This window comes from Rhinoderma darwinii, chromosome 3, assembly GCF_050947455.1.
Source record: "Rhinoderma darwinii isolate aRhiDar2 chromosome 3, aRhiDar2.hap1, whole genome shotgun sequence".
NCBI lineage: Eukaryota > Metazoa > Chordata > Amphibia > Anura > Rhinodermatidae > Rhinoderma > Rhinoderma darwinii.
The window spans coordinates 268520224-268545585 of NC_134689.1; the positions used below are offsets into that span (position 1 = coordinate 268520224).

The 25362-nt window shown below is 39.0% G+C and overlaps 1 protein-coding gene across 1 annotated transcript in view; it reads right to left on the minus strand.

Annotated features, from left to right (window-relative positions):
• The window catches only part of ENTREP2 (endosomal transmembrane epsin interactor 2), an 878750-nt gene that overhangs the window by 133579 nt on the left and 719809 nt on the right, over positions 1 to 25362 (minus strand). The window contains exon 6 of the mRNA XM_075855203.1: positions 611 to 771. Coding sequence (XP_075711318.1) covers positions 611 to 771 — 161 coding nt within the window. The remainder of the gene's footprint in view (positions 1 to 610; positions 772 to 25362) is intronic.

Below are 25362 nucleotides of genomic sequence, written 5' to 3' on the forward strand. Positions count from 1 at the left end.
AGTTTTAGTGCTAAACTTTACGTAAATAGTCCTAAGAAATAACAATATAATATATAATCTAAATAACTAAACATTAAATGGTGCAGCGGTTAAGGGGGTGACGACCTAAATAAAAAAATACACAAAATCTGAAATAACCAGTCGTTTAATTATTGTATATAAAATTAAGAATGTATGAAACGATAAATTGATAAACATTGCTAGTAATTAAATAAGTCGCAGATCTTATGAAAAAAAACTAACTTTTTATTAGAAATAATTTTAAATGGTGCATTTAAAATCTTATTCTTTTAAATTTATAAGGCCTCATGGAGGGCCATCGTACATTGGTCTGCTGAACACTGTACAGAGATTATACTCTTAGCGTGTGATGGCGCATGCCACAATGCGATGAAAAAAACTTTCTATGCCTCCATTTGATAGGTACAGTAAATCCCTATGCTTTTCTATGGGTGTCTTGTTATGGCTGCAAACAAAATGGAGCTGTAAAACAGCCAGTACTTGAGACCTAACACTGATATAAAAACTAGAAAAACTAATTAAAAATAACCTAAAATAACCTAAAGGGCATCAATCAATTAAACAAACCAATATGTAAGCCTCAATTTACCTTTGCACTTCCATGACAGGTGTACAGGTATATTCCGGTGGATAATATGGAGGAGGTGGAATAGGTGGGATAAACTCATCAAAATCCAAGGTTTGATGAAGAAATGTCCCATGTGCCATCATACAATCCATGTTGGTGGAGTGTCCTCTGTGCGGTAAAAACTGAAAATAAAGCAAGAGAGAACATTTAAGGACAGAATTTCCCCATTCTCCACTATTTAAACTCTTTGTTGCAAAATTTTATCTCACATGTATAAAATAACATAGAATGTACCAGTCTATGCCAATAATACAGTCCAGAGTATAAAACAGTCAACAGAACAATGTCTTTATTTTGTAAAGAGCCTAAAAAAATGTATTCTACATAATGTCAATTAATATATTCAAAAAAGTAATGTCTATTTATAACTTGTGTTTTGTGCTGTCAGTATGAATTAATTTAATCCACAGTCATTTACACATGTAACGAATCTTATCATTCTTGCTGGTAATACTGCAAATTAGCATTGGTCCTATTAGTCAGTATCAATGTAACTTCATTATCTACGCCCCACTGGCCAGAATGACACCTCTCAATCCATTCTATTTATTTTGCAACACGCTCTGAAATGTAAAAATCAGAAGTGGAGCATGGTAAAGACAGTAATGCAGACAAACACTTTTCAATTATATTGGGAATCAGAAGCCTAATGAGCCTGTTAGCACGTCTAACCAGTACCCGATACTGCAGGGACTGTTCTGAAGATCAAATGAAGTGTGGCCCCTTTGACCCTGCGTCTTGTGCTCAACACTGGAAAATCACAGCTGAAGCCAATCGAAGAACAAGGTGTATCCACTTCTCCCTTAGGCAATGTTCTGTTGTCATGTCACTTTCACTGGATTATGGCAGGCTGGGTCTTTAACTCCTGCCTCCAGAAAGAAGTGAGCTAATAATATTTGCTAAAGGCAAAACTCACTGTTGCATTCATGTTTGTGCTGTTGTCCGCTTGCATTACTGTGATCTACAGTCCCTCTGAAAAAGACATAAGCAGACCATTGCTCATCTAATTCCACTTGTGCCTTTCATGGGAATTCAGCTGTCTTCCAACGGTCTGAGCATTTTAGATTATTATTACTTGGAAAAAAAAATTTTTTTATCATGTGTTATTAGAAAATGTTCATGAGTGTTCATGGCAAAGATAAAACTCGGTATGGATAGTAAGGAATAAAAGAGTTCTAAATCCTAAAGATTATGGTCTTAGAAAATGTTCACATTTCTTACAGCTGATCCACATTTTATACACATCTTAAAGGCTAAAGAAATCCCAGGAGCCAGGTAGCAAATGCTCCTAGAAAATTATTGCAGCATGCCAGTAATATGTAAAAACATACAACACGCCAGCATCCAGCCCGATCCTTGGTTTCGCCTTTGCGGCTTCTCCTGGGGCATGCTGATATGCACGAATTGCTTTTCCTCTTGTAAGTATATTTTAAACCATTTTATTTGGAACCCTACTTTGCAGTTCTGCTCTATGTATCATTCCTAAAGTGGCTGTGCTGGAGAGAGATCCTGAAATGCATTGGGAGTAGGACTGCAGAGCCCAGGTAACCCTTGATCTGGAACGACACTTGCAGCATTTATTGCCTAACCTGGTATGGAAGGGGGAAGTTGCCTCTTTTAGAGTAGTGTATGATAAAGCCGACAACTCGATCTGACTCCTGGCATCGGAGATAACTCTGAACCAGGGAGTTTAACTCCTTAGGGTATGTTCACACGCTATACAAAAAACGGCTGTAAAATACGGAGTTGTTTTCAGCCTCTGATTTTCAGCCGTTTTTTAAGCATCAAGCGGTTTTTGATGCGTTTTTTGTGGCCGTTTCTGGAGCGGTTTCTCTATTGACCCAATGAAAAACAGCTCCAAAAACAGCTCAAGAAGTGACATGCACTTCTTTTTACGGGGAATTTTTTTACGCACCATTATTTTCAAACGACCACGTAAAAGAACGCCCCGATGGAATGAAAGGTCGTTTTTCCCATTGAAATCAATAAGCATATGTTTGGAGGCATTCAGCTTTCGTATTTTCAGATGTTTTTATGCACGTTTATGGACCTAGGGGACCCCTTTTAGGGAGAGGGGGCTCTCTTTGTCATTCCATTGCCCCACCACAACATGATCGCTGGTTTTCTATGACTGACAGGGGCCTAACAATGGCCCCAGATCTGCAATCTTGGGACACCTAGTAGGCCCTTTTGCTGACAGGTATAATACACTAGAATAAATATCCTAGGGGGACATAAAAAAGCTACAAAAAGTTATATAAAAAGTTTCAAAATATTATAAAATTAAAAACAAAACAAAAAAATGGTTTATTATAGGAAAAAAGCAAAAAAAAAGTACACATAATTGATATCGCGGCACCCGTAACGACCGAAACGATAAAATGATCTTGTTATTTATCCCATATTGGGAACGCCATAAAGAAAAAAACAATGGCAGTTTTTTTTTTTTTTGTTCATCCGGCCTCACAAATACGCTATGAAAAACTATCAAAAAATAGCCAAAATAATACTAATGAAAAACTCAACTTGTTCTGCAAAAAACAAGCTACACGCAGAGTATGGCGACATAGCAACCAAAATAGGCTGCGTTGGAACAGAAGGGGTGTAATGTTGGTTTGGGATGGACTACTTTGTGACTCACAATTAGGTAATAAGAATGTCTGGAATTAGATTGTGCACCTGCTCTTGGCTTCATACTCTATGTTAGTATTTAATGAACAGGACTGTTTAAAATTAAGATATAGCTTAAAAAAGTCAGTCATTATGTGATGGGAATGTAAAGCCATGTTGTTCTCAAAGACAGTATAATCAGTAACGGTATGTTCACACGTAGCATAAACGCTGCGGATTTTCCGCAAAGGATTTCATTGCGGAAAATCTGCTACCGAGTATAGTAGTAGATGATTGGGTGATAGAGTGGATGATTTTTGTACAAATCTCATCCACATGCTGCGTAAAAATTCCACAGAATAATCGTTCATAAATTGACCTGTGGTGCATTTTTTTTGATCCGCAGTATGTCAATTTGTGCTTTGGAGCGGACTTGCCACAGATTTCCGATTTTGCATTGCAAAGGCTCAAATCCGCAGTGAAATTTTGCTGCTTCTCCACAACATAATGAGCATGCTGCAGAGGGAAAATTCTGCACCACAGCCTAATTTCCGCACAGTTATTTTCCGCAACGTCTGAACTAAGTTTTCTAAAAATTTATTCAAACAAATGTAAAAAACGGCTGCTGCAGAATTCCACTGCGGACTGTCCACAGCGGAATTCAACAGCAATTCCGCCATATCTGAACGTGGCCTAAGGCCTTCACACAGTGCAGAATTGCCATATTTTTTAAGCCAAAACCAGAATTAAATCCAGGAAAGCAGTTTTTTAAAACATTAGTTTATATATTTCTTCTGTTTAGGTTCAGCTTAAAAAATACATGTAAAATCTTCAGCAAATCTGCACTGTGTGAACCTAATGAGTATGGGGGAGATGTTGGAAGGAATAGTTTCGGCAGAACGATCGTTCGACCGACAGCTATCTGAAATATATGGCCAGCGTTATTCTAAGGCTGGATTCACACGAGCATGTTCGGTTGGTAAAGGACGGAACGTATTTTGGCCGCAAGTCCCGGACCGAACACACTGCAGGGAGCCCGGCTCCCTGCAGTGTGTTCGGTACGGGACTTTCAGCCGAAATACGTTCCGTCCTTTAAGGACAGAACATGCTCGTGTGAATCCAGCCTAAGGGGTACTGATTTGAATAATTTGGGCTACTACAAAAAGATTTGTGTGGTATGTATAGGTGCAGGATTAAGAGAAGATGTATCTGAAAGATGATGCAAAAATATTTTAGTGCTCAGTAGGTAAATTTATTTTAATTACAAGCACCACCCTTAAAGCTTGGAAGAATATTGTAACCCATGCAAAATAAAATGCATTTACTCCTTAGCGATTCCTGTAAAAACACTAAGCATCAGATACCTGGGACTGCAGTTTCTCTTAAGCGCACTCACTATTGCTATGCTCAGTCTGCAATCAAATGTTGTTTTCTAATGCAACTTAAGTAGTACTTGTTTTAAAATAAACTTGGACCTACATCCAACAATATCTGTTCTTAGTGAAAAAAAAAAGTGTTGTTACCCAACACAGTAGTGGCTTTTATCTTCCCTCTTCCTACAGTAATTATTCCCTATGATGACTGTAATTAAGGCTGCTAGAAAAAGGTTAAGGCTTTGCTGTTTCCTCATAATACCCTGTAATTTTAAATAATGGATTTAATTTAAGGGGATACATAGAAAATGTGAGACCTCTCTGAGAAGGAAATGATTGATAGACTTTTCATCTATGAATTACCATTGTAGCGATAAAATGGGCAGAGATAAAAGTGAAGTGATCACGTTGGACTTTGATTATAGTGAAAATATTTTTTCCATAATTTCTATAATGTCTGTAATAAACTAAATTGCATTAAAAGTAATGCCTGTCTTTTTTTTTTTTTTTTACACTTTTACAGGGAGTTTTCTAATTGTTGAAGAAGAACTTAGTTTGGGCCCAGAGCTTATATCCTGGAGCTACTAGAGAATGACAATGACTGTACACCCCACTCCAGCCTGCTAAATATACAGCATTTCCAGAATGAAAGGACTTTATAGAGTGCAAGAATCTCTTTAACCCTGCCCAAAAGATTCTAATACTGGAAATCGTATATGCCATTTTAAGCAAAGGGTCATTCACATCGATTGCTTAGAATGATTTCCAATAACAGAAATCTTTCAATTGCACCAAAGGAATTTGCGCACTCTACCGACCCCTTCTATAACAAACAATTTTAGACAATCTTCATACAATGCACTTGTTAAAATTGATTCAGTGGCTTTATAAGCAATTTACAATAAACATGATCAAGTATACGTGTATTTATACAGTAATGGCAGCCCTTATGACTGCTGTACAGCTCATTAATAAGTTGGACCATAGCTCAGGTAGTCACCACGCTTTTCTTTATGGACAGTGTGCACCTGTAAAGGGCTCCCCTGTCTGCAAGCAGCACAATTTTAAGGGCGGGGTAAACAAGGACAATGGACATGCATCCTTCTTCTTTACAACAGACGAAAAAAGGGGGAAAAAACAAGACCTCCTGACCTGAGATAGATGTTTTGGTGTCATGAGCAAGTGCCATTAGCAAAGGGCCTAATTTGAACTTTATTATGAGATATCTATATGTAGATTTCTGTTCAACTCTTTTTGTACAAAGCTTCCATATTTCCTCAGTTTATTTACTGGAAGACCCTCACTTAATCTTGTCTGCTGCAAAACAATATATAATGGCTATAATATTATGTACTTAATCTGTAGTCCCCGAGTGTCACAAAAGGGTCTAGTATAGAAAAATCTGGACTTTTTGCCAAAATGTCCTTGATAAAGATAAGGATTATGATCTATAAAACAGATAAATTAATTCTACCTTATGCATGGGTGTAACTGGAGCCGAAAAAGCTGCTCTGGGGCCCAGAGGTTAACTGGGCAAAGTCAGGTGCTAGAACATTGCTCCTTTTTGTGGGGAATAACAAGTTGGTGGCTTTCTGCTATCTAGCACTTCCATGTGGGTTCTCTGACATATGGTGCTATTATCCATACCTTTAATTATTGCTACTTATGCTCCTGTTTAAGTTTCCCGTCACTAGGTGGTGGGGGCCCATCTCATTTTACCATGGAGCCCATTGAATTCTGGTTACGCCACTGATCTTAGGGTTACATTTACTGTTCAGAACAAACAAAAATAATAAACTTAAGGCAACGGGTAAATTGTTTTCCATGTCATGAGTGAAGGAGCAAAAGTTCATAGTATGGATTTAATAATAAGTAGATGACTTTAAAAAGAGGAGTAATCTGGCTAAAAACCTGCAAACGTCCTGAAGAGATATGTCTGATTTATGCCACCACAGAGGGTTTTTGCCGGAGACATTATTCCTAAGGATGCTTTTAATCTAGGTGATAAAGTATCATACATATGCTCTGTATGCAGATATCTGTGGGATGTATTTACATATTCTAAAAGTTCAATCTCATTTTAAAGAATATGAATATGAAACACTGTCATGTTAAACCCCTCATCTGTGACTTATAAAGTGTACTTTTCTAGTAATTCCAAAGTTCAGCACAGAATGTATAACTGATATTTGATTTTCTTATATACTGACATTTTGGGGACTCTTGTTTTATGAAAGGCACAGTAAAATTTGATTTAAATTTCAGTGGCACATATTGGTTTACTACTTCTTTATCATCTCTGTGTCAATAAAATGGAAAGGTTTTCAATTCTCGGAAAAGGAGCATTATACATAGATTTCTTTTCCCCATTGTGTTCTAAAATCTTGCAATTTAAAACCAGACAAGATGTGTGCTGATCAATATTTAGCATGCACAATTAGGTGCCAATTCTTCGAACTTTATACATAGTAAATAAGCCAACAATTGTTTAATCAATATCCCTGTAGAATAGAAAAAACATTCTTTGATATTTAAGATGTTCACAAAACAGGTGGTGCTATTTCAGTGTGGAGGTAAAGCTTGAAGGGGGCACTGATAAAACTGTCCCAGATTTGAGTTTTTTTTTTTTAAATAAATAAATAAATATATATATATATATATATACAGTGGAGGAAATAAGTATTTGATCCCTTGCTGATTTTGTAAGTTTGCCCACTGTCAAAGTCATGAACAGTCTAGAATTTTTAGGCTAGGTTAATTTTACCAGTGAGAGATAGATTATATTTAAAAAAAAACAGAAAATCACATAGTCAAAATTATATTTATTTATTTGCATTGTGCACAGAGAAATAAGTATTTGATCCCCTACCAACCATTAAGAGTTCAGCCTCCTCCAGACCAGTTACACGCTCCAAATCAACTTGGTGCCTGCATTAAAGACAGCTGTCTTACATGGTCACCTGTATAAAAGACTCCTGTCCACAGACTCAATTAATCAGTCTGACTCTAACCTCTAACCTTTTTTTTTATTTTTTATTTTTTTGACTCTAACCTCTACAACATGGGCAAGAGCAAAGAGCTTTCTAAGGATGTCAGGGACAAGATCATAGACCTGCACAAGGCTGGAATGGGCTACAAAACCATAAGTAAGACGCTGGGTGAGAAGGAGACAACTGTTGGTGCAATAGTAAGAAAATGGAAGACATACAAAATGACTGTTAATCGACATCGATCTGGGGCTCCATGCAAAATCTCACCTCGTGGGGTATCCTTGAGCCTGAGGAAGGTGAGAGCTCAGCCGAAAACTACATGGGGGGAACTTGTTAATGATCTCAAGGCAGCTGGGACCACAGTCACCAAGAAAACCATTGGTAACACATTACGCCGTAATGGATTCAAATCCTGCAATGCCCGCAAGGTCCCCCTGCTCAAGAAGACACATGTAAAGGCCCGTTTGAAGTTTGCAAATGAACATCTGGATAATTCTGAGAGTGATTGGGAGAAGGTGCTGTGGTCAGATGAGACTAAAATTGAGCTCTTTGGCATTAACTCAACTCGCCGTGTTTGGAGGAAGAGAAATGCTGCCTATGACCAAAAGAACACCGTCCCCACTGTCAAGCATGGAGGTGGAAACATTATGTTTTGGGGGTGTTTCTCTGCTAAGGGCATAGTACTACTTCACCGCATCAATGGGAGAATGGATGGAGCCATGTACAGTCAAATCCTGAGTGACAACCTCCTTCCTTCCACCAGGACATTAAAAATGGCTCGTGGCTGGGTCTTCCAGCACGACAATGACCTGAAACATACAGTCAAGGCAACAAAGGAGTGGCTCAAAAAGAAGCACATTAAGGTCATGGAGTGGCCTAGCCAGTGTCCAGACCTTAATCCCATCGAAAACTTATGGAGGGAGCTGAAGATCCGAGTTGCCAAGCGACAACCTCGAAATCGTAATGATTTACAGATGATCTGCAAAGAGGAGTGGGCCAAAATTCCATCCAACATGTGTGCAAACCTCATCATCAACTACTAAAAACGTCTCACTGCTGTGCTTGCCAACAAGGGTTTTGCCACCAAGTATTAAGTCTTGTTTGCCAAAGGGATCAAATACTTATTTCTCTGTGCACAATGCAAATAAATATATATAATTTTGCCAATGTGATTTTCTGTTTTGTTTTTTTTTTTATATATAATCTATCTCTCACTGGTAAAATTAACCTAGCCTAAAAATTTAGACTGTTCATGTCTTTGACAGTGGGCAAACTTACAAAATCAGCATGGGATCAAATACTTATTTCCTTCACTGTATACATATATATATGTATATATATATATATATATATATATATATGTATATATATGTATATATATATATATATATATATATGTATATATATATATGTATATATATTTGTGTATATATATATGTATATATATATATGTATATATATATGTATATATATATATGTGTATATATATGTATATATATATATATATATATATATATGTATATATTTCTGTATATATATGTATATATGTATATATATATATATATATATATATATATATATATGTATATATATATATGTATATATATATGTATATATATATATATATATATATATATATATATACACGCACCCTGACAGCTTAGCTCACATGATTTCCATCTCCAGGTTAGGATGGTTGTCACACTAGAAAATTCTCACTCCAACACAGTGGATTAAGTTGAAAACCTGCCGCGACCAGCTTTGTTCCCTCATACATTACAAAGCAGTTTTAATACACAGTACAAAATAAATCCTAGGCTGCCCAGTCTCTAACTAAAGATACAGCTTCCCTAGCTATCATGTGAAAGGCCTACTGCCCAGCACTTTAAAATAAACATTTGTAAGTATACCGTCAAAAGGAATGCCTATGTAGATGCATACATCTGCCATTGACTTTCACTGTAAAAGAAAACTATACCTTAACATATTACAAAAAGCATTGTAGCTTCTCAGTGCTATCCACATAAAAGTTTTCCAGAAGTAAACCTGATAAGCGTACGCCAAAGACACTAATTACAATGGAAGCCTATGTGGGTCTGTTTTACTATATGTCAATGTTTATTTATTTATTTATTTTTTTTGATAAACATATGTATATGACTGACAAAAACATGGTGTGAACTTAGTATAAGTGTTTTACGCATTTTTATATCTTTTTTTATACACAGGTCAACATGGACAGTTTTGTGAACCTCTGCTTTCATCACAAGAAAATAGAAGCAAAATCTGCATGTTTGTCATGGCGCCTGTGTAACAGTTATAGATAAAAACATTCTAAGAAAAGTACATCTGTAAATTGTTTTCACACGTGTGTTTTTTATATTCAGGTTTTTAAAGTGTTCCTCCAATTTTAAAACAACTTTCCATAAATCAATAGCAAAAGAAAAGATAATAAACTTCATAACATATCTTATTACAGAAAAATGCCTCTTTCTCTACTTATTCTACTTCCTCCCCCGTCTCCTCACTCACTCACACACTCACTCTGAAATTACTCTTAAAATCCATAGAGCAGAGATGAGACGGATTACCAGCTTCACTGACAGATCAGGTAACATCTGCCAATAGAAGTCTATGGGGAGGAGAAGGAGGAGGGAGCCGCTTCAGAGTGAGTGAGAAACACATACAGACTCTGCTGCTGGCTCTAGTAATCAATTTACTATCTCATGTTAGTGCTGGATTAACAGCTACACTGCTCCTTACTGCAGTTAAATGGCCTCCATGTCGCTGCTTTTGCTTCTGAGAATGTGTGAGAGACAGAGACAGGGAAGCAGGATCTTCTATAGATACTGTGTATAGGAGATTGTTAGAGCTAGTCTCCTGCTTTTGCTTCCTCCTCCTCCCCTCTCCATAAAATGCTATGGGTAACTGTAACCTGATCTGTCATTGAAGCTGAGCAGCAATCTCCTCTTTATCAAGTTGAGTCATTTTACAAATACAAGTACAATAGAAAATTACTTTACAAACACTTTGGCATCTTACTTAGCAATGTAAAACTGTTAATCAATTTTACTGTTCTGCCAAATTGTGGATGCTTTGGGGGAGTTTCCCCTTATTTACTGGCAATAGATTAGTATTTAGAAAGTAGAAAATAATTGACATTTATTTATGAACACTGCGCCATTATTACACAAACATATGGTTAAGTAAACAAGGAAAAATCATTAGTCACAACAGATTTCATTTAACCAAGAGATGGTCAATAAATGTTATTGATTTAAAGTACCTACACCTAAGCGTGCTCTGGCAATTACACATCATGTTAGTGTAGTACAGTCTACACTGCTTTCCTTTTTTGTTATTCTTTACTCATAGTAAAGGTATATTGTAATGCAGATGACTAACTAAGAGCAATATATGTAATATCTGCAGCATATTACAATGGATGTAGTTCCATATAAAGTTATAGTCTCAGGGAAAGAACTTACTCTGTGGAAACATTGATATTTAGGATTAGGATAATAGTCAACAGACACAATGTAGTTTTCTGGATTCTGGTGGAATATTCTGTACCTGCCAGAGCTGGGCGGTCCAGACTACAAAATTAGATTTCTGTGCTGCAACCAATTAATTTTTCATTTTAGCAATGACTCATATATAAGGCTACAATAGACAAATAAAGATCAAAATAAATACAAATATATTACAAATGTGTTTACTATTAAATTTGCCAGTTATTTAGTTAACGTTATTTTTAAAGTAAATCTACACTTTAGTATAATTTTATTATTGAAATTGCTGCCGGTAGTGATTCAAATGTGTTCCAACAATAATATGCAGTGCTAAGGGGAATTTCAACATTACCATACTTGCACTAACTAACCACTAGTAGATGCAGGCTGTCTTTCCCCAACACTCGCTGAATATTCCAAATATTGATTTAATTTCATTAGCAGATTAGGATGAAAGAATATTGGCATAAAAGCGGAACAAGAGGTTTGTTTTTACATTCTGATTTGTTCCCATGGCTGTTACTCTCAGGAGGATAAGAATAATAACTAATAAAATTGGCACATTTTGGGAAATAGTTGATAATGATCTTGCAGGTGTCTTATTGTGTCTTTTCATAGATTTGAATTTAAGGAATACAGTAATAAAAGGGAGATCTAAAATAAAATCCACCAACACTTTGTTGCAGAGCCAGACCTCTGCTTTAAAACTGCAAAGGTATCTACATTTTTATGTTTTGCCATTGTAAATATAAGGCTTTTGGAACATAGAAACTCTTTTAAAACAGGTGTTGGATTCCTGTGATTTATAAAACATATTAGTGATATACATAAATTAGATTCGGATGTTTTCGGGTAAGGCCACATGGAGCGAACCTGACATGGTGGCGACGTGACCAACAACCGCGCCGGCACCATGTTCGGCGCGGCTGTCAAATAGACTGTTTAATGGCCGCGCGTTATTGCGAGTGAAACGTCCCTTTATCTGTCAAATTGTGCAGCCATTAATTAATACACCCTTTATGGCCGCATGATTCTGCAGGTAAAGGCCCGCTCTGTGTGGCCTTAGCTTATCATTTGCTGGCTACCTGCTCTGCCATTATGCCGCCTATATGCCTTAGATGAAGTTAGGTCTTGGAATTGCACAAATTCAAAAGTTGGAATATTTAGTGAGTGTCACGGATTATTTTCTTATATGAAGGACTTTGTCGTGTAGCACAACCATTAAGCCAATATAATACACTCAGGTACGGAGTGAATATTTGGAAGTTATCCAAGTGGTAGTGCTGGTAATCCTACCATGTTTGTGACTTTAGTAGATGCTAGCTGTTTTATGACAGTCTGTATCTGCAATCCACTGACCGAATAGAGGCTGCTATAATAATAGTCTGCAGTCTGCTGATGGGTCAAGGCAAATATGGTATTTTATATATTTTAATGGTTAATATCATAATGCTCCCATTCCGGTAATAACAGTATATTCAGCAATTGTAATATCCCTTAATTTAATGACTCCAATTATAAACCCCCTTAAATAGGATACATGCAACAGAAATTGGACAGAACAAGCTACCTGTAATATTTTTTATTATTATTATTATTATTATTATTATTATTATTATTATTATTATTATTATTCTATGGGCAATTAAAAGAAGAGTGAATAGATCAGAAGAGATGTCATACTACTGAGGCTTGGTGACATAATTTAAAAGATGCCCTGCTAACACAAGTTATATGTATATATATTCTAAAGTATGTGGATAGTAGCCAATGATGACGTGAAGGTGCATGCAAAACTAAGTAGCTAAGTCCAGTTTGATATTACATTGTATTAAGGTTCGGCCATGTGCAGGAGGCTATACGGTGTCACACGGTCCCTATGGCTCTGTACTATGAATGAAGCCTCAGGGGACTCTGTGTGCCACCCTACACACCTATTAATGATTATGTCTGTTTATACAACAAATTCAGAAAAGGAAATCAATTTTGACAAGAAATTGATATTTTCTTTAATTTTTTCACTATTGTACTTGTTTGAACCATTTGACTCTCTGATAAATTTGTTTCCTAGTTTGTTTTTTTTTTACTTTTGAGATTAGCCTTTTGCTTCGTTTTTGTAAACGTATAAATTACACAGAAATGTCAACATCTAAATATATATTTTCAGTATTTCATGTGTCCACCCATTGCCTTTATTACAGTTTCCTTTTTTTTTTTTATGAAATTTGTTTTACATTTTTAAAGGAAATCTGCATGGATGTTTTTCCATGATTCTTATAAACAACTCCAAAATCCAGATTTAGAGATTAGGTGCATTTTTGGCTTCTCACAAGCCAAGTAATCTAACGCACATTCAATGACGTTGAGGTCTGAGCTTTTGGGAGGACCAGTCAACTGTTCAGAGAAAATCAGCAGCTTCTTTCTTTGATAAGAATTTGTTGATCTTCACAGCATCGCATTGGGGTCATTGTCTTGCTGTAGAATTAATATTTTGTCTTAAACATTTTCCAGAGTACAGCATGAAGTCTTAATGTTTGTTTGTCCTTACATGCATTCATGATACCTTCAATCAAAAACAAATCACCGACTCCAGATGTTTATTGACTAGGAGTATATAGCTCATCTGTCCTAATCCAATAAAAGTGCAGGAAAGTCCAGCTCTTCAATTTGTTTCAAACTCTGTGTTGCTTTATTAGATAACCCATATAAAATTCACACACAGAACAAACTGAACGCTAAGTCAAAGATTTTTCTACTAACTGTAGATATTGTTATATTTTCCTCAAACCTGCAGTGATCATCCACCATGCATGGCTGTTTGTTGTAGGCATGGTTTAAAGTTTTTTCATTGGTTCAGTGGCATACATATGGATTTCTGTTGTTTCCAAAGATCTCAGATTTAGGCCTCATACAGCAATGCCATGTACGGTGGCACATGGAATGACAATGTCAAAGCTTCTAGGGGAGAATACATCTGTAAGGCCGTCTTCACATACATCGTTTTGCAGTTTTTTCAGGGGTTTTTTGGCATTTTTTTTCACATTTTATTTTTTGGGCTAAAATACTGTAACTAGATGTTTGTTTAAGTCTATTGTGAATTATGAAAATGTCTACATTATATGGTATTTTTTTTATTGCATTTTTGTAAAGTTGTGCATTTTTATTAATGTGCAGCATGCTCCAGGTATTGCATTTTTTCTGGAATTCTCAATAGAATGTCAAGAACACCAAGAAAATTGCCTTTGCAAAACGAATTAAAAAAAAATAAAAAATCGCATAAAAAACAGGTCATATGCATGGTGTTTATTTTATATGCATTTTAATATACTGGGGGAAAAAACCTCTGTGTGAAGGAGGCATTATACAGTATGTAATGCTGCATACCACCATTTATTTTTCTCTCACACTCTCAAAGAATTCATGAGGAAGGACCTCAGAGACACACAGTGGGGAAGATAAAGCCCAAAGTTTCCTATTCATGTAACAATGATCCCGAATATGGCCTTAGGCTAATCAGTCCATAATATCGAACTCCACAACTGAGCATCCTCTTACAGGGCCCGAGGTGGCCCATGTAAACAAGCGCTGATAAACGAGACTGCTCGTTGATCGACGCTCACTTGCTCCTTTCACACGGAGCTATGTATGGGGACGAGCAGGGCCGGCATCAGCACCCAGCGAACCTGGGCAAGTGTCGGGAGCCACTACCCTTGGGGGGGCCCACTCGGCCGCCGGGTGCTGACATCATGACTCCTCCAGGAGTGGAATCCCTGGCCAGTCTTGATGGGGATTCTGCTTCTAGATGGAGCCCCTGTTTAGGAGGCAGTGTAAGTACTGCTGTAGCAGCCATAGCAGCTGCCACAAGGCCCGCGGCATGACGGGGCTCGTGCCGCCCACCGTCACAGGCACCCCCTATGCCCAGCGGCCCTGTTAGCAGCTGCTATGTCCCCTATGCTACAGCGGTAGCGATGCCACATTCAATAGTATCTGTGTCCTTAGGACGCAAATACTATTGAACGCTATGGCAGAGCAGGGAGATATCTCACCGCTCTGCCATTTACTGCACTATAGACTCCCAGGCAGAGTGCCTGGGACTCTGGTTCTGGGGAAGCCCCAGACATCACTGTCCATATATGGACAGTGATATTAGGAGGAGAGAAGTCCCAGGCAGAGCGCAAGAAGCAGCTCTGCTCCGGGACTCCATCTCTGGGGAAGCCCCTGACATCACGGTCCATATATGCTAGTAGCGCTCTGCCTGGGACTTTGCCTCTGGGGTTGCCCTTGATATCACTATCCATATATGGACAGTGATGTCAGGGTCTTCCCCAGAGACGGAGTACCGGAGCAGAGCCTTTACTAGCGCTCTGCTCGGGACTTCAGCTCTACTCTGGACATCACTATCCATATATGTACAGTGATGTCAGGAGCACAGCAGGAGTCCCAGGCAGAGTGCTAGTAGTGCTCTGCCCGGGACTATGCTCGGAAGTTGCCCCTGACAACACTGTCCATATATAAACAGTGATGTCAGGGACTTCTTCTTCTGAAGTGTAATCCCCAGCCAGAGCGTCGGCAATGCTCTAGCTGGGGATTTCACTCCTAGAGGAAGCCCCAAACACGCTACCTACAGGAAGATGGGCTGTGTGGCACTACCAATGAGGGGGGTGTGTGCGGCACCCCCGGGGAGGAGGGGGCTGTGTGGCACTACCTGGGGGGAGGGGGCTGTGTGGCACTACCTGGGAGAGGGAGGCTGTGTGGCACTACCTGGGAGGGGGAGGCTGTGTGGCACTAACTGGGAAGATGGGGCTGTCTGGTACTACCTGGGAGGGAGGCTGTGTGGTACTACCTGGAAGGGGCGCTGTGGGGCACTATCTACAGAGAGCATTAAATTTATGGGGGTACAAACTGGGTGCCTAACTTCTATATGGAGGCATAAACAGTGTCTAACGTCTGTATGGGGGCACAAAGTGATGTTTTCTGCCATTCTGCCACCGGGAGTTTCCCCGCAAAGGGGCCTACTAAGTCTGTGTCGCCCAAGCGCCCACATAAACCTGGAGCCGGCCCTGGGGACGAGCACTCGTTACTACTATCGCTCATCCCCATGCATTTCACAGGGAGATGTGCTGCCGACAACGATAATATTTTAGGCTGATAAATGATACAATCAGCTGAGGAACGAGCGTTTGCTTGTTCATAAGCTGATTGTTGCCCTGTTTACAGAAGGCAATGGTCGGGAACAAGCATTCTGTGAATGCTCGTTTGCCCGATAATTTGCCTGTGTAAAAGGGCCTTAAGGCTGGCCATACGCTCGTTCATAACAGCTATTCTTCCTGACTCCCTCATACAGATGCATGCTGGCAGTGGCGGATTATCATATGGGCAGTTCAGGCGGCCCGTGGCTCCCAGGGGGCCCATGGCAGCCCGAACCGCACATCATCTTACAAAACTATACAGCCCGCTCGCGCTGATAACCACCGCTACGAAGATGGGGAGGAGCAGGGAGTTGGCCGGCTTAGGACACGCCACACTGACAGTGCGGGCGCCGCCATTGAGTAACAGAACAGCGACAGACGGCTGTTCTGTTACTCCAAAGCTGGAAGAGAAGAGCCGGGCGGGCGGTCACCGTCGCTGAGGTGAGTACTGGCTTATCTTCCTGCCCAACTGGTTCCCGACCGCTGGCTGTATTTTTACGGCCAGCGGTCAGGGACGGGTCCTTAAAACCCGAGCCATAGACTTTCTACGGCTCGGGTTTTAACTTGCTGCCCGTGCGATCGGGCAGCTTAATGTCGGGTCTCCGGCAGTCAGTGACTGCCGGGGACCCTGAGGAGAAGATAGAAGCAGTTTTCGCTGCTTCTGTCTTCTCCGATGTCTTTTTACACAGCGCTCAATGAACGCTGTGTATAGGAATAGAGACAGCAGCAGCGGCGCTGTCTCTATTCCTCCCGGTGATCATGTGACTGGTCACATGATCGCCGGGATGCCGTTAGTGGCAGACTGTTGCTGGGTCTTACTAGACCCAGCACAGCCCTATTAGTGACAATCGCCACTATGAGAGGGCTGATTTCCCCTGTAACTGGGGCTGCTGTGCAGCCCCAGTTACAGTGGAAAAACATGGTGTAAAAGAAAGAAAAAAAATATATATAGTTCCCCAAAGGTAGTTTTTGACCTTTGAGGGACAGACCATAATAATAAAAAAATAGTAAAGTGCAAAAAAAAATTAAATAATAAATACACATAAAATACCCACCCCAAAAAAAAACGTTCCTCCTGCCAATTATTGTTGTAACGCTAGCGCTGACCCAATTACCCTAATATAGACATGTAATATATTAAAATTTATGGTAAACAATGACGATTACAAATAAAAGGTCTATTTTAGGGTAAAACTATGTTATTACTAAAAAAAAATAGCTGAAACGTAAAAAAAACTTACTTTTTTACTATTATTTCCAAACTTTATGAATAAAAATTCAAAAATACCAAAAAAGGTGTGCATAAAAACGATAAAAAACGAAACCTGCATTGTCTACGGAAAAAACATCGCAAAAATAACGTTGTTAGCCCAACAAATAAAAAAGTTATAGCCATTTAACTAACACGTGCTAAAAATGGCTAAACGGTGTCTGGTCCTGAAGGCTCAAAATAGCCCGGTCCTGAACTGGGTAAAGTCACTGACCGAAGCTAGGTGGGGGATTATGCAGTAAGTGGGGGAGGGCTAACCGTCTAACTGACGGCAGCTAGCTCTATGGGGGGGGGGGATAATAGTTTCCCCCCATAGAGCTCTCTTCAGTCAGTTAGACGCTCAACCCCCTCCCCCTTGCAGTATAGTAACTACTGAGGACCCTATGGGGGATGGCAGGATTATTCCTAGAGCCCTCTGCCTGTAGTCAGATGGTTAGACCCCCTTGCAGTATTTATATATATATATTTTAATTTTTTTAATAAAAATGTGTGTTCGGTGCAACTTTGTAATTACGTTTTATTAAAAAATATTTTCACTTTTTGAGATACAGCTGCTTGTATCCTGTATCCGTCAGGTCAGCAGGACTGACGGGATCAGGGAAACGGGCCCTGCGCTAAATTATAATCTTAGATGTGATAGACTTGAGGTGGATCCTGCGTGTCACTGATCCTGTCAGTCCTGCTGACCTGACGGATACAGGATACAAAGCAGCTGTATCTCAAACAGTAAAAATATTTTTTAATAAAATCAATCAATCACACTGATACACACACATACATTATATATATATATATATATATATATATATATATATATATATATATATATATATATATATATATAATATAAAGTTTTTAAATGTGTACATAACCTTGTGGTACTATATACAAGGGGGAGCGCTGTGAAGCACTATATACAAGGGGGAGCGCTGTGTGGCACTATATACAAGGGGGAGCGCTGTGTGGCACTATATACAAGGGGGAGCGCTGTGTGGCACTATATACAAGGGGGAGCGCTGTGTGGCACTATATACAAAGGGGAGGGCTGTGTAGCACTATATACAAGGGGGGGCTGTGTAGTGCTATCCACAGTGGTATGTGTGTGGCGCTCTTTATAGGGGGGCTTTTTGGTGCTATTTACAAGAGGGGAGGGCTGTGTGGCGCTCTCTAGGGCACTATCTATAGGGGGCTGTGTGTAACGCTCTCTACGGGGGGATGTGTGATATATAGAGGGGGCTGTGTATGGCGATATCTATGGGGGTGTGTAATATCTACAGGGGCTGTGTGTGGCACTATGTACAGGGGCTGTGTGTATGTTTTACAGTGTGTGGTATTATTATATTCAGGCGCACAGTGTTTGGTGCTATCTTATTTAGGGGTACAGTACGTGGCACCATGATAACTTTATTTTCGTTTATAGGTGTGGAAATGTTGGAAAAGTGAGGAGACGTCTGAGTGGCAAATTTTGCAAAAATGAGTCATGGTCGGGAGAAGTCATGAGCGCTGGACAGGATGAAGAAGAAAAGAGGAAAAAAACTACTAGAATCTGAGACGTCGTCACCTGTGAGTCACTAGATTTATAGAGAATCTGTCACCTCTCCTGACAGGTTTATTATAGGAAATCCTTGTATTTCACAAAAAGTCTTTCTGAAGTCCAGGACTGATAGACAATTTCCTATGTCAGAAGGATGTGTCCCAGCACAGTGTGATACTGTCAGTATGTATGGACACAGCCCTGTGACAAGGGAAATCGTAACACTGTTAATGCTTGCCCAAAAAAGTAGTGTTAAAAATAGTTACGGCGCGGCATGGCGGCAGTGAGGAAGGGGGCCCAAGTTTGGGTAACAGCCCAGGGCCCATGGTCTACTTAATCCGCCACTGCGTGCTGGGTTCAGATGAGTGTTCATGTGTTCTCAGTGAGAAGGACGCTACCGGACTCCTTTGGCAGCAGCTTATGTTACATCCTACAAAAGTACCCTTCTCTCCCCCGATACCTGCCATCAGGGGAGAGCTGGGATACCGACAAACATGTTAGATGGTCGTCCGGTCCCACTGAAATTGGCGGGTTTAGCCGACATACATCTAATGTGTATGGCCAGCTTTACTATGTCCATCTTTGGTGTTTTAATGAAAATATTCTTCTTTGGTGCTCGGTTGTGAAGATCCATTTTTCTGTATATCACATTTTTATGAACTACAGTTTTGGAAGCTACTGTTTTTTCACTATTATACTTAGTGTTGGAGCTTTTTGTCTGATTCTCTGCTAAATATGTTTCCTGCTCTTTTTTTTCTTCTTTCGACTGAGAAACTAATAACTTTTACTTGATGGCTGTCTAGACTGGAAATGAAATAACCAAGGATGGTCTCTACATTTTGCTCATTGTTATATATGTTTTTTTTTCTTATCATACAGTGGATATTTGGAAGCACACAAAAACTAATAAAATGTTGAATGACATGAAAACAGAAAATATATTCCTAGAAATCACTCTTATTGTCTGCTGCTTAAAAATCAGCAGTGTGTGCCAAGTGGCCTTTGAGCAGATGCAACAACTGGTGAACACAGAATCCACTGGGAAGGCAACATACACTGGAATAAGAAAAATTGCCTGCAAGCAAGAAGAGAAGCCCTCATTTAGATTCCGGTAAACTGTACTTAGGGATTAGGAAAGAATTACAATAATTGTGATGACAATAAAGGCAGATGCTGGACAATAAGAAAACTTAACCAAGAGAATAAACAAACATCACATATGTAAATGGTTTTTTTGCCGACCAGAGCGGTCTCTGGATGTTTAAAATTATCATGGGCAGAAGGAACAGCAATGCGTCTGAGTGCACATCAACCAACTGCTGCCTCGTTTGGCAATTTAGAGGAAGCAATTAGCTTAGAAGAACATACAGAGCAGTACCCAAGATTTAATTTTCTCTATTTTATGTTTTTTCTTAGTTCTTTCACTTAGAATCAGTAGTTAATACTTTTTACATGTGTTTTATTTACATTTTAATGCTTGTTTTAAAACCTTCACGGTAGAAAGAAATGAAAAATAAAGTGTTATATTATGTAACCTGTCCTTTCCAGAATCTTTATTTTAAATGAATCAATTGTTTTTATTATTTTGTTTCTTATATCTTCTTATGTTTTATTAGGCTTCTTATAACAAAGGTATCCAAGGCTGATTCATTATGGTAATGACACATTTTTCAACCAATACAGTTGAAGACATTCCATAATAATACTTGTTTTCTTAAATATATCAATGGTAAGGATGTGTGAAATTTGTCAATTTATGGCCATATCCATGCCTATATATATATATATATATATATATACACACACACACACACACACACACACACACACACACACACACATTTGCATATATATATATATATATATATATATATATATATGTGTGTGTGTGTGTGTGTGTGTGTGCATATATATATATATATATATATGTGTGTATATATATATATATATATATATTTCTATATCTATACGCTATATGGAAAAAAGTAATGAAAGGGGTTTTCCCATCAGATACATTTATGATATTTAGGACCTATCTCTAGAACGGGGCCCCCTAAACCCTGTTCTACCTTTTTCTGTTCCCTCTGCCTCCCCGGCCACTTCCTGACTATATGGTCGTAAACACTGTTTCCGTAACTCCCATAGTAGTGAATGACAGTTACGCATGCACCTAGCCATGCAGTCTGCCTTTACAAAGATTTGTGAAAGAATGGGTCATTCTTTAGAGCTCACTGAATTAGAGCGTAGTACTGTAATAGGATGCCACAGTAGCATCAAGTCAGTTTGTGAAATGTCTTTCTTCCTAGATATTCCACAATCAACTGTGAGTGATATTTTTGCAAAGTGGAAGATTTTAGGAACCACAGCAACTCAGTCACAAACTGGCAGACCACATAAAGTTACGGAGCAGGGTCGCCGAGTACCGAGGCGCATAGTGCATACAAGTTGCCAATGCTCTAAGATGGCAGAATCACCTTAATGCTCATGCCACCTTTACCTATAGGTTGTCAGTACAGCCAGTTCAGCAACAATGGCTGTATCGAAGGTGGACAAAAGCAATTTAATTTGTAGTCTGTTTAAGGCGTGACCACATTCGTTCATGTCACCTAGTTGGTAAATAAAAAAGTGTGTAGTCAGTGTCGTTGGCCACCAATATTCTTCCTTTGTATGATAATACCTAACCACACACATAAGGGCAGTTCGACATTTCAGAATTTTTCACAGATTTTTAGGGTGGATTCCACACCGAAAATCTATGACAATTTACAGTACAGTACATGGGGATGTAGTTTTATAAACCACATACAAATGTAGCAGAAAAATCTTGAGCAAAATTCAGGTTTTGCTGCAGATTTTCAAATCTGCAGCATTTCAATTCTTTTGCAGAAATGACATTGATTTTCACCTCAAATTTTACCTTTAACAATGTAAAACATGTCGATTTTGCTGCAGAGTAGCTACGGATTTGCTACTGAGTCTACATCGGGACTTGAATTTACGTAGTTACATAGGTTAAAAAACAACAGGTCTATCAAGTTCAACCTTTCTCAGATCAATTATATATCATTCATTGCTAGATAAATGAATGATAACCCTTTATGCCATTTGTCATTAACCCCTTTCCGACATCCCCTGTATATATACGGTGCTGTCGGGAAGGGGTTCCCGCAAACCGCTGTACAGTTATGTCGCGGTGACAGTGCGGGCTCAGAAGCTGAGCCGGCACCATCACCGCCGGGTGTCAGCTGTATGTTACAGCTGGCACCCTGCTGTAACAGCCAGGACCAGAGCTAGTCTTCGATCCAGCCAATTAACACCTCAGATGCTGTGCTCAATAGAGATAGCAGCATCTGAGGGGTTTTTAGCCACCGGCACTCTGTGTCTGCCTTGTACGAAAGCCTCCGGGGGGCCTTATAGGCTTGCTGTCAATGTACTGTATGAATGATGGCTGTAATACACTGCGCTACGTATGTAGTGCAGTGTATTAGAATAGCGATCACGGCTTCAGGCCTTCAAGTCCCCTAATGGGACAAAAAAACAAAAACGTTAATAAAAATGTTGTAACCCCAAAATTGACTGTTTTTTTCCCCAATAATAAGTATTTTATTATTAGAAAAAAAACGCAAAATATAAAAAAATATATGCATAAATGGTAGTTAATATCAAACTATTACGGAATTTATCCTGCATGGTGAACCCGTAAAAAACAACATGAAAAACAGAATCGCTGTTTTTAGGTCACATTTACTCCCAAAAGATTGAATAAAAAGTAATAAAAAGTCACATTTATGCCAAAATAGTACCAATAAAAATGACAGCCCGTCCTGCAAAAAAAAAAATCTCTGAGTGTAAAAAGTGATTTTATTTTGCAAAAGCTGCAATGTATTAAAAAAAATTATCTAAATTAGGTATCGCCGTAATCGTATTGAACCGCAGAATAAAGTTCACATGTAATTTATGGCGCGCAGTGAAAGCCACAAAAACAAGCCAATAAAAACTCATAATTAAATGTTTATGACACTAAAATCCAATGTGCATAATAATTTGGAACACGATGTACAAAGGAGGAAAAGTCCCCCAAAGGTGCAGAGTCTTACATATGGGGATAAGAAAGGATACCATTTATCAGTGCAACACTGGCCTGTGAATAATGGATTGCTTCACAGCGTACCACACATCTATGGATAGTTGCATAATTTACCCCATTATTATACCCTCTAATTATGCCCTGATGTACTCCGCACAGATTACATATACCACCACATTATAAACTAAAATACCAGTAAAACTCCAAACAAAGCTACTAAGAAGCAAAATCCACGCTCCAAATGGCACTCCTTTTCTTCTCAGTTCTACAGTGTGCCCACACAGCAGTTTATGTCCACATGTATGGCATGGTCATACCCGGAAGAACCTGCGTAACAATTTATAGGGTAAAATTCTCTAGTCGCACAAGCTGGGCACAACATATTGTGCATTGATATGGCATATCAGTGAAAAAATTGCAATTTTCACTTTGCATCATCCACTGGGTATTAATTTCTGAAAAACACCTGTGGGGTCTAAATGCTCACTACACCCTTTTATAAATGCTTTTAGGGGTGTCGTTTCTAAAATGGGGTCACTTTTTTTTTGGTACATCAGGGGTTTTGCATACCATTACTGCAAAATCCTTTTCTTCTGACCCTCCCATATGTCCAAACAGCAGTTCATAACCACATATGGGGTATTACCATACTCAGGAGACATTGCTTTAGAAATGTTGGGGTGCATTTTCTTCTTTATTTCTTGTGAAAATGAAAAATGCTGATCTAAAACTACATCTTATTGGAAAAAATATTTAATTTTTAATTTTCACGGCTTAATTTTAATTCAGCAAAAAACCTTTGGGGGGTCAAAACTCCCACTATAACCCTAGATGATTCCTCAAGGGGTGTAGTTTCCGAAATGGAGTAACTTTTGGGGTGTTTCCACTGTGCTAGTACTTCAGGAGCTCAGCAAATGTGACATGGCGCGCAGAAACTATTGCAAAAGCCTAATGGCACTCCTTCCCTTCTGAACCCTATCATGTGTCTAAACAGCCATTTATTACCACATATGGGGTATTGCTGTACTCGGGAGAAATTGTTTTACAAATGTTGGGGTGCTTTTTCTCCTTTAGTAGTTGTGGAAATGAAAAAAAAAACTAGCTAAACCTACATTTTATTGGAAAAAAAATATATTTTTATTTTCAAGGCCTACTTCCAACAATTTCTGCAAACAAACTCTGGGGTTAAAATGCTTACTAGATCCATGGATCATTTCCTTGAGGACTGTAGTTTCCCCAAATGCAGTCACTTGTGGGGGGTATGCACTGTTTTGGCCCCACAGGGGCTTTGCAAATGCGACATGGCCTCCACAAACCATTCCAGCAAATTTTGAGCTCCAAAAGCCAAATGGCGCTCCTTCCCTTCTGAGCCCTGCCGTGTGTCCAAATAGCCATTTATATCACATATGGGTATACTGAACTCGGGAGAAATTGTTTTACAAATGTAGAAATGCTTTTCTCCTTTAGTCCTTGTGGAAATTAAAAAAAATCTAAGTTTTATCGGAAAAAAATTACATGTTTAATTTTCACAGCCTAATTCTAAAAAAAATCTATGAAACACTTGTGGGGTCAAAATGTTCACTACACACCAGAATAAATTCCTTGTGGGTGTAGTTTCCAAAATGGGGTATTTTTTGGGGTGTTTCCTTTGTTTTGGTACAACAAGACCTCTTCAAACCTGACATTGTGAATAAAATATAATCTAATAAATCCGCAGCGGAGCCGTTTCTCCATTGACTTCCACTTTAATTTAGAAGTGTTCGTTTAGACGATGCGTAAAATTCCGCTGCGGAGCATAGGCTGCGGAGCGGAATTTGGTGTCCGCAGCATTCTCTGTCTGTTGCAGAGCAGTGGCGGACTGGTTGCGGACTCATGGCGGAATTTCTCCATTGACTTCAATGGAGATTCTAAATTCCGCAATGATGTCCGCAGCTGTCATGCACATGTTATGTGTGCTGCGGATGCGTCTTGCTTTTTTGCCATGACATTTCTTCATTCTGGCTGGACCTATGTATTTCTAGGTCTACAGCCAGACTGAGGAAGTCAATGGGGCTCCCGGAATTACGGGAGCATTGCTAGGAGACGTCAGTAAATAGTCACTGTCCAGGGTGCTGAAAGAGTTAAGCGATCGGCAGTAACTGTTTCTGC